A 13,918-nucleotide genomic window follows, 5' to 3' on the forward strand; every position below is an offset into this window, starting at 1 on the left:
TCATGATAGAGCTTTAACCCATTTAATACCTCTCCTAGTCCAAATTCTCCCAAAACTGAATGCATTGCCTAATTTACATTTTCCAAAGCCTACCTGTTTTAGTACCACAACGATTCTTTCAGAATTTAAATATATATATTAGAAAGATTTCTGAGAAAGGGCAAACTTCCCAGAGTTTCTCTCAATAAATTAATTTGGAATTATGAACTGGGAGGATTAAAGCTCAAATGAAGTTCGCCACTTCCCTCTTTGACTACTGGAGTAAAAATGGAAATGAATAATGATGTTAAGTAGATAGAAAATTTTATATATAAATGGAATTCTAAATTACTATTCGGTCCTAAGGAAGCCCCCTTACTAAAACATTATTACAATTTGGAACAAACTCAATGGTCAAATTGGTGTTTTGGGTCACCCAAAACATTCCAAGCTCAACATAAATTAATTCCGTTAACTATTGATAATAAAATTCTCGAAACCTGGTCACAGAGTGGGATCAAATATATCGAAGATTGCTTTGAGCAGGGACAATTTACGACGCTTGAATAAATCAGGAATAAATTTGGAGTTTTAAATACATCCTTTCTGCTATTATTCAAGGGATCTTATTCAAGGGATAAATTAAGTCAAGCACTGGCCTTACCACAATGTACTAAAATAGAGACTATAGTTTGAAAGGGCAAGGTAAGGCAAGCGAGATGGGAATCAGATTTTGGTATAGAAATTTATCAATTTTGCTAGTCTGACATAAGTCACGACAGCATGAATAATACAATTAATGCAAGGTATAATTTTTTTTATATTATAATCTTTTTTTATACCAGCTGTACTTTACACCACAAAAATCAAATAAATTGAAATCTGAATTATCCAATTTATGTTTTTGATGTGGCCAAGATTATAGGGACCTTTTTGCATTTGACCTGGTGAGATCCTTCCAGAAAGATTTGGGATATCTCCTGGAACAGAAAATACCCTCAAGTGAAAATAATTGTTTTTAATTGGGGAAAATTAGCAGACACAAGACCTAAAATGAGCCTGTCAAAATATCAACTGAAATTTGTTAAACTTGCTTTAGCAGTTTAGCCAGGAAATGCATGGCCATTACTTAGAAATCTGATTCCCAACCAAGTCTGACCCACTAGAAGTCTGAAATGAATAGTTGTGTTCGTCTGGAGATTACTTACCTCAGAAATTGTTAAAATGTTTTAAAGAATATGAAATATGAATTGACTGAATTTGAATCTTTTCTTTTGATTGCACCAAAGAAGAGGTACATTTCATTGATGTACCAAATATTACCATGAAAGTATGGGGAAAAAAAGGATGGAATAGATCTGATTAAATGGGAAAAGGATATTAACCTTACTTTTTCTGAGGATGATTGGTTAGATATTTGTTATGATAGTATTACTAGATTGATAAATGTTCGTTTTACAATTTTTTTTTACATCAATTGTATTTACACCTGAAAAGTTTTTAAAAACATGGTTTTAGTGAATCAGATTCTTGTTTTAGGTGTGGTAATTTGGTTAGAACTTTTTTTCATGATGTTTGGTCATGTGTACATATACAATCTTTTTGGAAAGCAATTCAATTGTTTTTGGTACATTTGTACAAGTTCAAAATACCTCTGGATCCGACAATATTTTTGTTGGGTGAGTTGAATCCTTTGAAAGATTTGGGATTAGATAAATTTCAGATTGCTTTTGTGTATTTAGCTTTATTCGTTGCAAAAAAATGTATAGCAAGTACATGGAAAAATGCTAATGTGATTGATATTAATAGATGGCAATAATGAGATGAAAACTTGTTTAATAATGGAAAAAATTACATATGTTTTACATGATAATTATTCTTTTTTTTAAATGTGGTTTTTATATTTAGAATATTTACATTTAGATTTACCTTGATTAGATTTTAGTAAATATATTTCAGTTTTCTTTTCTCTTTCTTTGGCTCTCCTGTTGGCTGAGAGGGGGAGGGGGTGGTCTTATTTCTTTCCTTTATATATAAAAAATTTTTTTAATCGTTCATAATGTATTTTTCTTATTGTATGTAATAACTTTGTTGAACGAATAAATAAAGTTATAAAAAAAGAAAAATATGAAATCCATATTTAAGATATACTTTTTTATAGGGTCAGCAGTGTGAAATTTTGTACTTAGAAACAATAGTGCAGAATTTGAGAATTTTGACATTGTTTTGATCCTTCTTTGTGTATCAACATATGATTGAAAATTAGAAAAGAATTTGGACAGGTACATGGATGGGAGAGGTTGGTCTTTCTTGGTCAGTCAGATTAGGCAGAAACATGGATCGGCACAGACTAGAAAGGCCAAAGGGCCTGTTTCTGTGCTGTAATATTCTATGGCTCTATGATAGGGATAATGGAATGAATGGCTTTGTAACCAGATTTGCAAATGATACGAAAGGAGGTAGAGAAGCAGGTACTGTAGAGGAAACACGGAGGCTGCAGAAGGACTTGGACAGATAAAGAGAATAACCAGAAGTGGCAAATGGTCAGAAAGTGTGCAGTCAAGCATTTTTTTTAGGAAAAAATAAAAAGGCAGTATTTTTTTTTAAATGAAGAGAAATTTGAAAAATACCAAGAGATATTTCCTCTAGGAATCATCACAGGATAGGATGAAGGCAAATTTGAAGGTTGAGATGGTGGTGAAGGCATTAGATGCAATGCATTCATTTCAAGAGGAAATACAAGAGCAGAATCTGATGCTGCAGCTTTATAAGGCCTTGATGAGACCTCACAGAGTATTGAGTAGTTTTAGGCTCTTCATTTAAGGAGGCGCTGAATTTGGAGAGAGTTTAAAGGAGATTCACAAGGATAATTTCAGGAATTAAAGGTTTTATCATATTAGTAGAGTTGGACAGCTCATGGCCTGCACCCATTGGAATTTAGGAGAGGGGGCATCTCACTGAAACATTTTGAATATTGAAAGCCATAGACAGAAAATGCTATTTCCCATGGCGGGGAGAGTCTAGGACAAGATGGCACATCTAAAGGACTAAAGGGCAGCTTCTTAGAACAAAGGTGTAGGAATTTCTTCAGCCAAAGTGTGGTGAACCTGAGGAAAATGTTGCCATGCCAGATGTGGAGATTGTTAGGTTCTTGATTAGTCAGGGCATAAAAGGTTATGGGGAGAAGGCTGTGCAACGGGGCACAGTGGGAAAATGGATCAGCTCATGATTGAATAATGATTCAGGCTCGATAGGCTGAATAGCCTATTTGTGCTTAGGGTCCTGTTCAATAGCAGAATACTGGAAAAGCATGGATAGGATTGGGCTTCTGAAACAAATGCACAGGTAGGTGTACATTTGCCAAAAGGAGAACAGAGAATCTGAGCAGATATAATGTACATGGAGGCTTTGGGAAAAGGCTCCGTATTGGAGGTTAATTAAACCCAATAAACTTAGAAATATTTCAGTATAAATGGAAAATTGGTTGACAAAAACAGAAGGAATAAGCACATTTTTAACTGCAGGCAGTGACATGTGGGGTACCATAGCAATCTGCTCAGGTAGACTGATTATTTACATTAATTATTTGACAACTGGAAAGTGGAAAAATTTGGGGGCAGAGGAAGAGAGAGAAAAAGCTGTGAGATGATGAAAAATTACTTCCAACGTATCTGAAAAAAAGTTGGATGAATAGACAAATGCACTGTTTAATGGAGTTGAAGCTATCCACTATAAACAAAACACTGACTACTCAAGTGACTGGGACACTTACAACAATCGCTGAAAACATGCATTCAGAATAGAACCTGTTGGTCTTCACTGAAAAAGAGTACAGGAGCAGGATTCTCTTGCTGCAGCTCCAATCTGAAGTTGTGCGCAGTTTTATTTTGAACTTCTGCCTGAATTCATAACCTTTCTAGAACTGCAGAACTAGTGTACTCAGAAATTGGGTCAGCTAAGCCTAAATTTACCAGTTCGGGAGGAGAAATTCCAAGCATTTCTGTCAGGATAGACTAAATATAGGGAGGACATTAACAAGGGTATAGAACCAGAAGTCAGCCACAAAATGGGGTATTCTTAGGATGGCTTGGCTACATTTATTGCACAGCCAATTTTAACTTTATAACAACTAAATAGCTTGCTTGGTCAATTTGGTTAAAAAGCAACTTCGTCGGGAACTGAAGACATTGGTTGGAATGGGCGAGTGGCAGGTGTATTTTCCTAATATTTGAGTGAAAGAGCTGGATGAATTACATTAAATGGATTGATGAAGATTGAGCAAAACAAAAAAATCTTCAAATGCAATATACACATGCTGGAGAAATTTAAGTCATGCAACATCCATAAGTGTAACCAACTATTCAGGCCTGAACACCATCATTATTCCCAATGAAGGGCACAGGCCCAAAAAATTGGTTATCCTTTACTTCCTCTGAACACTGCACAGCCTGCTGGGTTTCTTTTGCACATTGTGATCAGCAAATGAGATGGATCCAGCAATTTTATGATCAACTTTAAACGCACCCACATCTTTCACACTAAGCACTGATTCTACCTGAAAATGTTGCTGCAATTTAAGAAGAATTCATCTTGTACTACTTGCTTGACATGGGCACAGTAAAACTCAAGAAAACAGGCCAAACTTGGCTTATCTACAGCACAGAAACAGGTCTTGTATTTGATCCATAGCTCTACAAATCTGGACAAACATTATTTTTAAACTTTCCTATTTTATCCAACTCTGTCACTTCCTCCAGAACTTTGTTACCTTTCAAGTAAATGCTTGAAACCGATGTTCTCTCGTTTTACTCTCCTTTCTTAGGAAAAGGACTGACCATTCACCTAATTAATGTCCAGCTCCCCTCCCCCATGATTTTATAACATCCAGGATGGATATTGAAAACCTGGCTGAATGGTGCACCAACAACCACCTTACACTCAATGGCACCAAAACTAAGGAGCTGATTGTTGACATCAGGAAAGCCAGAGGTTCACAATCCAGTGATCATTGGGGGGGTCAGAGGTGGAGAAGGTTAGCAAATTTAAGTTTTTGGGAGTCACCATCTAGGAGGATCTTTCCTGGACCCAACACACCAATGGCATAGTGAAGTAAGTACGCCAGTGCCTCTATATTTTTTACTTCCTCAGGAGTTTGGTAGATTTGGTAAGACACCAGAAACCGTGGCAGATTGCTAGAGGTGTAAAACCCTCCAAAAGGTAGTGGACATAGCCCATAATATCACAAGCAAAACCCTCCCCATTATTGAGTACATCTACAGGAAACGCTCCCATCAGAGAGCAGCAACATAAATCAAAGACCCTCACCACCCAGCACATGCTGCACCACCAGGTTCAGGAACAGCTGCTACCCCTCCACCACCATCAGACTCCTAACAAACTCATTTAAGGCCCTTTACTTGGGCACTTTATTGATTTTCTTTTTATTCTCTGTATTGCAGTTTGTTTACATTCATTATCTATTTCCATTTGTTTGTATGTTTTACGCTGTGTACAATTTATGTTTTGTACAACTAGTTAGTTGTAATTCTGCCACACTTGCAGGAAAAAGGAATCTCAGGGTTGTATGTGATGTTGTGTATGTACTCTGACAATAAATCTGAAATGGGCAAGTCAGCCACAGCGTACTAAAGATCTAGCCTAAGCAGTCCCTCGAATAATTCAACCTTTCCACTCCAGGCAACAGAATATTTACTGCACCCTTACCAGCTTGACAACATCTTTCCTAGAGCTAGGTTATCAGAACTGCACAAAATACTCCAAGTGTGGTCTTTTTTCAAAGTCTTGTATAGTTGTACCAAGACTTCCGAACTCATGCTCAATGGCTTGACCGACAAAGCCAAGTGTGTTAGTTACCTTCTTTACCATGTCTAATGCGCTATCACCTCTTTCAGGAACTTTCAGCTTCGTCCCATGGATCCAATTGTACAACAATTCCCAGGGCCCACCATTTACTATGCAGTTCTGCGCTGATTTAACCTACTAAAGTAAAAATCCCCATTATCTAGCATCTGCAGGGATTGAGGATGCCAGAAATGTGAATTTTCCAAGTGATCAAGACTCATTCATACAATACCTAATACACTTACATTAAAAAAAAACATTTAAAAAAATTAGTGCAAAATAATTTTAAAAATATATATTGTAGCCTTTAATTTTAATTTCACTTTCAAGTAATTCCCATAATTGACTGTATTTAAATTCGAACCCCGGTACCTGGCTCTGTAGTGTTCACTAGTCACTACGCTAAACATGCTGCTTCATAATTAATCCCCCACTCCCTCAACTTTACAAATCAAGCCTTATTAATATACCTAACACTAATAAAGAAATAGACACTTATCAGCAGGGAAAAGGAGACACTTTAGCAATCGCCCCAGCAATGAGCAGCATTGACCAGCATTTCCTCAATGCAACCCAACTCATCTCCACGCATGTGTCTCAGTCAGGGCCTCTGCACAACCCATCTCACCTCCATGCCAGTCTCCCAGTCAGACACACAGTATACTTTCCCCACACTGACAACCCAACTCACCTCCGTGCAAGTGTCTCGGTCAAAACCTTGGCACAGCTTCCTTTAAATTCAAACCCCACTCTATGGCGCTTTAACAACACTGCACTAGCTGCCGTGCTAAACATGCCCCCAATATAATTAATCCTCCTCACTCCCCAGTTTACAGATAAAGCCTTGCTAATATACCAATACATGTAAAGATTACTAGGCAGGGAAAGGGAGACACTGGGAGAGTCGCCCCAGCAGCGAGCAGCATCAGCCGGCTCTTCATTTTGGGCGCCGCCATTTTATTAAAAAATCTTTATTCAAACAGCTGGTGCGGGTGAGGCACGACCCAAGCGTTCCGATGGCCAGATGCTTGCTCCCATCTTCACCAAGGTGTTGTGTGTTGCTTCTGAGAACATTTACTTTAATAATTTTAAAGTTTTATTTAAATCTTTTTATCTTTCAATGTATTTCCTTGGGTTTTTTGAATGATGTTTGAGTTTCCAGTTGATTGTATACTGGATAATGGGGATTTACTGTATAATGCAACACCTCCTATTTGTCAGAATTAAATAGCACTTGCCACTCTTTTGCCCACTTTCCCAATTGATCTTGACCCTGGTGTAATCCAAGACAAATAAATCCAAGACAAAAAATTTGTCCTTCACGAATTTCAGTCACCTTCAAGCCAACTACATTTTTCTCATGGAAATCACAATGACAAACAACAAAACATCCTGCACCAACCCCAAATCACAAGCCTCCAATACAAAAACAATTGTTCTGTACCTTCCAACACCAAGCCAGTTTTATATCAAAGTAGAAAACTTTGTATTCCTTTTGATCCAATTTTTTATCTGCCCCATAAGCCAGCACCCCCACAAACACCCATGTGACCTCTTTGGAACATGGGAGGAAACCCTTATTCACACAGGAATAACATACAATGGACAGAGACCAATTCCTTCCCAGGCAGTGTTGTGCTAACATACCACCTTAGATCTTCTGGACTAACCTATCATGCAAGACCACATCAAAGAGCAAGATAATGTCCATGAAGACATCGTCTACCACCATGACCTCACCAATCCTCTTGGTCTCTTTTTTTAAAAAAAATACTCAATTCAATTTGTATGCTACAAAGCCATTTTGGCAAACCCTAACCTGTCCTTACCTTTGCAAATGCAGGTAGATCTTAGCTCTCCAAATCCCCTCCAGTAACTTTCTCATTACAGGGATACCTTGTATAACATGGTTTTGAACAGCACAGGTTCTGATATAATGTAGTTTAAAATTTTAATATAGTAAAAAAAATTGTTAAATTTAATTAATATTGCATTACTAACAGTGGCAAAATAATTTTAACGTGTCCCTTCACTCACCTCTGGTGGCATTGGTGTAGGTGAAGACGCTGCCCTGCATGGTGTACTCCTCTTCCTCGTAACTCCTCGCGGCGAAACCCCGCACGCTCCACGGCATGGACATCTCCTTGCCGCTCCACCCACCGCCCCCCACCCCCGCGGTAGACCAACCATACAGCCGAGGTCAGAGCTGACGGTCTTTATACGCCGCCAGATTTATCTCCCCGCCCCAAATCCTGCCTGAGAGGTGATCCATTAATTGCTCCCCTATAAAGGGCAAACTACATTAGACAAATATTTTCTTAAACAATGCTCACTTATTGCCAATAAGGATGTCATTTTTCAGTTTTAAATATTTTAAGCACATTTGCACAAGTTCTGGGTAAAATAATAAATAATTAAAGTGCATTGTAATAATTCTTTAAACACTGAACTTTTTTGGAACATATTAACTGGGATACAATGCATCTCTGCACTAATATTTGGCTCACCAGCTTGTTCCCTGGATTGTCCTTGCAACCCTTCTCTAAAAAGAATATTGTCTGCTGGCACCACTTTTCCCCAATGATAACACAAGCATCTCTGTCAGGACCTCAGCTATTTCTTCCCTCACAGAATATCCAAGGATGCATTTGGTCAGGGGCCAGGAATTTATCTACCTTTACACTCTTCAAGGCCACCAGCATCCCCTCTCTTGTAAAATGGATATGTTTTTAGACATATTCCACAGTATCCATGGCCCTCCACTATGGTAATCAGACGCTTTGTTTAAAACCTTACTTATCCCATGGATCCACAGAGATAACTGTCATATTACAAGTATGTTTTCATCTGGATGAAAGAATTCTGATGAATATGTATTTTGACCAAGTGTGTAATAATAAACAAACTTTTGAAAAATGTATTTGGCATCACTATTACTTAATGACCAAATGACAAAAAGTATCCCTCAATTGACCTTGTTAATCCAAATCCTACATGCCTGTCAGTCACATCAAGATCAAATAAGATATACAATTCATAAAACCTGGATAGAATATAATTTCACAAACATCGGAGATAAGACTGTGCAGGCAACAGTAACATTTAAAAGAATATGCATCATGATGGACTTGATATTGATCATTTAATTTATTTATTTAGCCACCAGAATGCAGCAGAATTCATTTCAAGAGAAATGAGGCTAATAAGATATTGATGAGACCTCACTGGGAGTTTTGGGAACTGTTTTGGGCTCCTCATTTAATAATGGATGTGCTGAAGTTGGATAGAGTTCAGAGGAGGTTCACAAGGAATGAAAGGTTATCAAACGTGGAACGACTGATGGCTATTAGCCTATACTCGTTGGAATTTAGAAGTGAGAGGAAAACCACTTTGAATATTGAAAGACATGGACTGAGTAGATGTAGAAAGGTGGGAGAGGATAGGACAAAAGAGCACAACTTCAGGATTGAAGGGCATCGACTTTTTTAGCTACAGTGGTGAATCTGTGGAATGTGCGGAGGACCAGTCATTTGTTGTGTTTAAAAGATTAGTAGGTTCTTGATTAGCCAGGGCATTAAAGGTTATGGGGAGAAGGACAGTCAGTGGCGCTGAGTGGGAAAATGGATCAGCTCATGGCAAGGAGACTCGATGGGCCGAAAGCCCATTTCTTCTCCCATTGTCTATGTTGTGCCAAGATATGTAGTTGGAGAACTCTGAATCATACAGTGAAAATGGGTACTCTTGTTCCAAAATATTCCACCACATTATAGGATTTTGTGTTATGTTCCAATTAAGTCAACCCAATAACAAATCAAGCCAAATAATCTATTAAATATAGTGAATTAATCTCCACACAATATTTTAAACATGAAAAACAGGCCTTGTGAATTTTGAAATCAATAGAATTATTTAATTTCAATCCATGAGGTTTCAAATCAATTTTGGCAACTCCAATCTGCTCCCTTGTTTGGCTTTTTTTCGAATTCAGTCCTTGACACACCTTTGATGGGAGGGGGATAAGACACGAGGAACTGATGTGACATACAGGAACGAGCTGAAAAGCTTATTAGAACCCCTCGAGGACGAAAGAGCAGTTTGAGAATGAAGGCACGCACATTTAAACATATAATGAACAAAACAAAGACTTCAAAACTACGTCGAAGATTAGAAGGATCAAGACAAAACTACAAGGGTGACATGCAGCATTCATTTGAAGCTTTCATTTTCCTGCTTTCCAAAAGTTGTTGCACCTTCAAATGTGTTTAAGCAAGATATCCTAACAAAATGAGAACATACGCCATCTTGTCTACCAGAGAACACGGGGAGAGAAAATAAAACAAAGGGCAGATCATTCCAAACAAGGTAAAAAGGTCACAGCGGTTCATTTACCTTCCTTAGTCTGTGCATTGGTGATTTGTAAATCGCAGTCTGCTGCCTTCAACTTCTCTCGGGCCATGATAGTCTTCTTTAGATCACTCAGTGAAATATGAAGCCCATCGAAAGTGACCGTGTCATAGTTCAGTTTAGAAGAAAATTTGTAATGTATACACGACATTTCTGTTTTTTTTGGAATGGGACAAGTCTTACCCACAAAAATTACCCTTTTAACACTGCAAAACACAAAACAAAAAAAAATCCGCTTTCTCACATCTTAATTCCCATATCTGAAATTCAAATATTTCGACTTTGTAGTATTTATAATTTAAAAAAAAACACTAATCCGGACAGTCACTCAATAAGCCATTGGCTTCCTTTTAACTTCACATTGCACAAAAATGATATACTAGTCGTTTTACTCACTAATAAACCGGTTAGTTCAAAAGTCAATGGTATAGAGTTAACGTCCAAGAAATTGTATGAAGTCCAAAGGATTTATTTCCCAGGGAAATAGTTCAAAACTTGCGAGTTTTCCCTTCTTCCTTATGACAAAGCCGCAATGCAGTCGGTCTGGGTGCAGTTGTTTGAATGTCAGACAATAAGGTGCACGTTAGCGCCTGGGCCTTCGGTTCCTGGGGAGAATCCACGCACGCCTGCCCGGGGCTGCTCGCAGAACACACAGGTGGGCCCACGGGGCTGGGGTCGCCGCTCTTCAGGGTGCCGGCGGGGACTGTCGTGGGGGAGAAGGGGACTCGAGAGCTCGGGGGCCTCCGTCCAGCCCCGGGCGAGCGCGCCGGCTCGCGCCTCCTCGGCTGGTCCTCGTCAGGCGCCGACCGGCTCCATGCGAACGTTCGAGGGGAGGGGAGGGGAGGAGGGGTGAAGAGGAGCGGACGCTGGGCGAGGGCCGCGGTCGGGCCCGGGGGTGGGGTGGGGAGGGGGGGTTGAGTTGGGGAAACGACGCTGCGGCTCGGGCAGTAGGGTCGCGGACGGCTCAATTACAGGCAGAAGGTCGCTCGCCCACACACATGCTGCCCGGCCCGCGAACCGCACTCCGACCACGCTCAGCAAAGGAGCGGCACAGCTAGACGTTAATGGCCGCTCCACACAGCTGCGACCGACAACTCCCAACCAAAGGCACCTACACGACAATGGCGTCTCCAACGCAATAACGCCAGGGGTCTCCTGCAGCCTGGCGCAGGGGCCGTGACGTCACAATCACCGCGAAACGCCGTGACGCGAGCCGCTGACCGCCCCTTCTCCCCGCCTGCACGCTCACCGCCTTCCCCGGCGGAACCGCTCGGGATTGGTCAGCCGCCGGAGTGGATGGTTCCGGCCTCACCATCCCCTTCTCGACCTCCAAGGCCCAGATCTACGCAGGGTTGCCAGGCGTCCTGTCTCCGCAAGACATGTATTTAATGATTTTGTCCTGTATTGGTCTTATCAGGGCGCCTTAAATGTCCTGCATTGATTTTTTTAAATAAATCGCAAAATTCAGCAGTACGATTTTCAATGATTTTATTCGTACTACTTGAATTTTACTTCATTAAAACTAAAACATTGAATAATTCCAATGCATTGAAGGCAGTGAGGGCTTGGGACAAGGAACTGCAGCAATGACTGCGCACGAGTCCGTGAAACGTGACATGTGCATTGGTCGGCTACCGCCGCCTACCTGCCCGCCTCGCCCGCTTCCTGCCTGCCCATCCCATCCATCAGCTACCCGCCTCGCCTGCTTCCTGCCTGCCCGTCCATCCTGCCCACCGCCTTCCTGCCCGCCGCCTTCCTGCCCACCTCACCCGCTTCCTACCTGCCCAATGCACCCGCCTCGACTGCATCCTGCCTGCCTGCCCAGCCTCGCCTACCCCCTACCTGTCTGCCACACCCACCCTGCACCACCTGCCGCCTACCTTTTTGCCTGCCCCTCCCATTAGTTGGGCATTTGCTATTAGTGACAGAGCAGTGAAATAAGCAGGCTATGTTGGTCAATGCCAGAACAAATGACGAAAATAGATATGGACAGAGGTTCTCAAAAGTTATAAGGCGTAAACTAGCACTCAAAGCTACCAGGCCACATGCAAATCACAGAAAGCTGCAGCAAAAATAGTTGACAAATATGTAGATAGTCCTATCAGAGAAAGGGCTGTACTTTATCTCAGCAAAGGTTGAAGGTGGAATGCGTGATGTTAGCAATGCCTTACCGTTTGATTAGACTTGGCTGCCACCAGGAGCTGATACACACAGTATGCAGATCTGTAATGGAGGCTTGGAGCCTCATGGCCTGCCTCACTTGATGTTTACATCAACTTTAAAGTAAAGAACCTTTTCCTTCATCCATGTGTTGTCTCAGAACTTGCACATATGAATACAAGATGAAACATGGTGTCAGAAGTGGAATGAAGGAAATTAAAAGGAAATACTTTAAAAGGTCAAGTCTAAAGTCAGCAAACGGAAAGTTTACACCCACCAGGGAATCTTCAGCTGACAGGTAATGTGTATGAAAATTAGAACCAGATTTAAACAGCATTTTAGATTGTACTTAGTGGCAGTCGGAGCTGATGAAAAAAGTGATAAAGTGAAAGCATCAGTTTACTTACATGTCGTGGTTGATGAAGCCCTGGACATGTATAATAACTTCACACTTGCTGCTGAAGGAAACAAAATGAAACTGGAAAAAAAAGTAATGAAACCGTTTGAGGCAACTGCATTCCTAAACATAATGTGACCTTTGAGAGACACAAATTTTTCACATGTATACAGAAAATGGAAGAAAGTAATGATCAGTATGAGTCTGAATTGAGAAACAGAAGCAAAACATTTGAATTTGGTGGACTGACCGACTCACTGATATAAGACAGATTTGTGTGTGATAGTCTAGATAATAGTCTAAGGGAAAGACTGGCATATGTTTGGGGATTTTTCTTCATTATGATGAGAATTCTTCTGTCATAGCAGTGGAGGTCTTCCCTGGAAAACCAATGCCTTTGCAATTACTGAGCTCACCAGTAGGTGGCTTCTTAATCATGTTGCAAACTTGATTTTGGGAATCCTAAGGTTTGGATGATGTCTCTTACTGATTTTTTTTTCTTGTTTTTCAGCCTCACAATCGTTTCTTTCATTGGCACAACTCTGGCCCTCATGTTGAAAAATGGCAACTATAGACTCCAAAGGTAATCACAAGCTTAGAAGCAGGCCGAGCTCTCTTATACCTGCACCAATGAAACAATGAAACATACCTGAGTACTCACAAACACATGTGAAACCAAATGTCCCAAACATTATGGTACCCTGAAATCAGGGGACTATGTATAAAAAGTGCTGTAAGTTCTACATGGTCAAACCAAAATGAATAGTTCTGTGCGTTTTTGTGAGAGGTATAATAACCTTCAATAAAATCTAGAATGTCCGAATCCAGTTGGTCCTGTGCCCAAAAAAATCAGTAAGGGCTCAGTAGAGCACTGACTCAAACTGTTATCCTAGGTCCATTCTAATCATACCTGGGACACCGAAGGCCAGAGCCCATCAGTCAATGAAAGCTGACTTATTGTCTCCTCAGGGATGTTGATGACTGCGATGGCATCTTGGCATCTTCACAGGTGAGCAAATAAGGGTAAATAAGTAGGAGTGGGCTGACCAGATCAAGCTGGACATGCTTGAAGTGGGAACCTGGGCCAGGGAAATCTCCGAGCGGGGTTCTGGTGTG

At 40.5% G+C, this 13,918-nt stretch overlaps 1 protein-coding gene across 6 annotated transcripts in view; it reads right to left on the reverse strand.

The window, feature by feature from the left end:
* Positions 1-11,443, reverse strand: part of rbbp6 (retinoblastoma binding protein 6) — a 97,697-nt gene extending 86,254 nt beyond the window's left edge. For 3 of the 6 annotated variants that reach the window (XM_069928955.1, XM_069928958.1, XM_069928954.1), the window contains exons 1-2: positions 11,361-11,379; positions 10,231-10,451 (exon numbers count right to left, since the gene is read on the reverse strand). In XM_069928955.1, the coding sequence (XP_069785056.1) occupies positions 10,231-10,396 (166 nt within the window). In that variant the 5' untranslated portion in view covers positions 10,397-10,451; positions 11,361-11,379. Of the gene's footprint in view, positions 1-10,230 lie in introns of all 6 variants that reach the window. The other 3 variants (XM_069928957.1, XM_069928956.1, XM_069928959.1) reach the window with 3 other exon arrangements.
* Positions 11,444-13,918: the final 2,475 nt, after the last annotated feature.

Source organism: Narcine bancroftii, chromosome 3 (genome assembly GCF_036971445.1).
Source record: "Narcine bancroftii isolate sNarBan1 chromosome 3, sNarBan1.hap1, whole genome shotgun sequence".
Taxonomy (NCBI): domain Eukaryota; kingdom Metazoa; phylum Chordata; class Chondrichthyes; order Torpediniformes; family Narcinidae; genus Narcine; species Narcine bancroftii.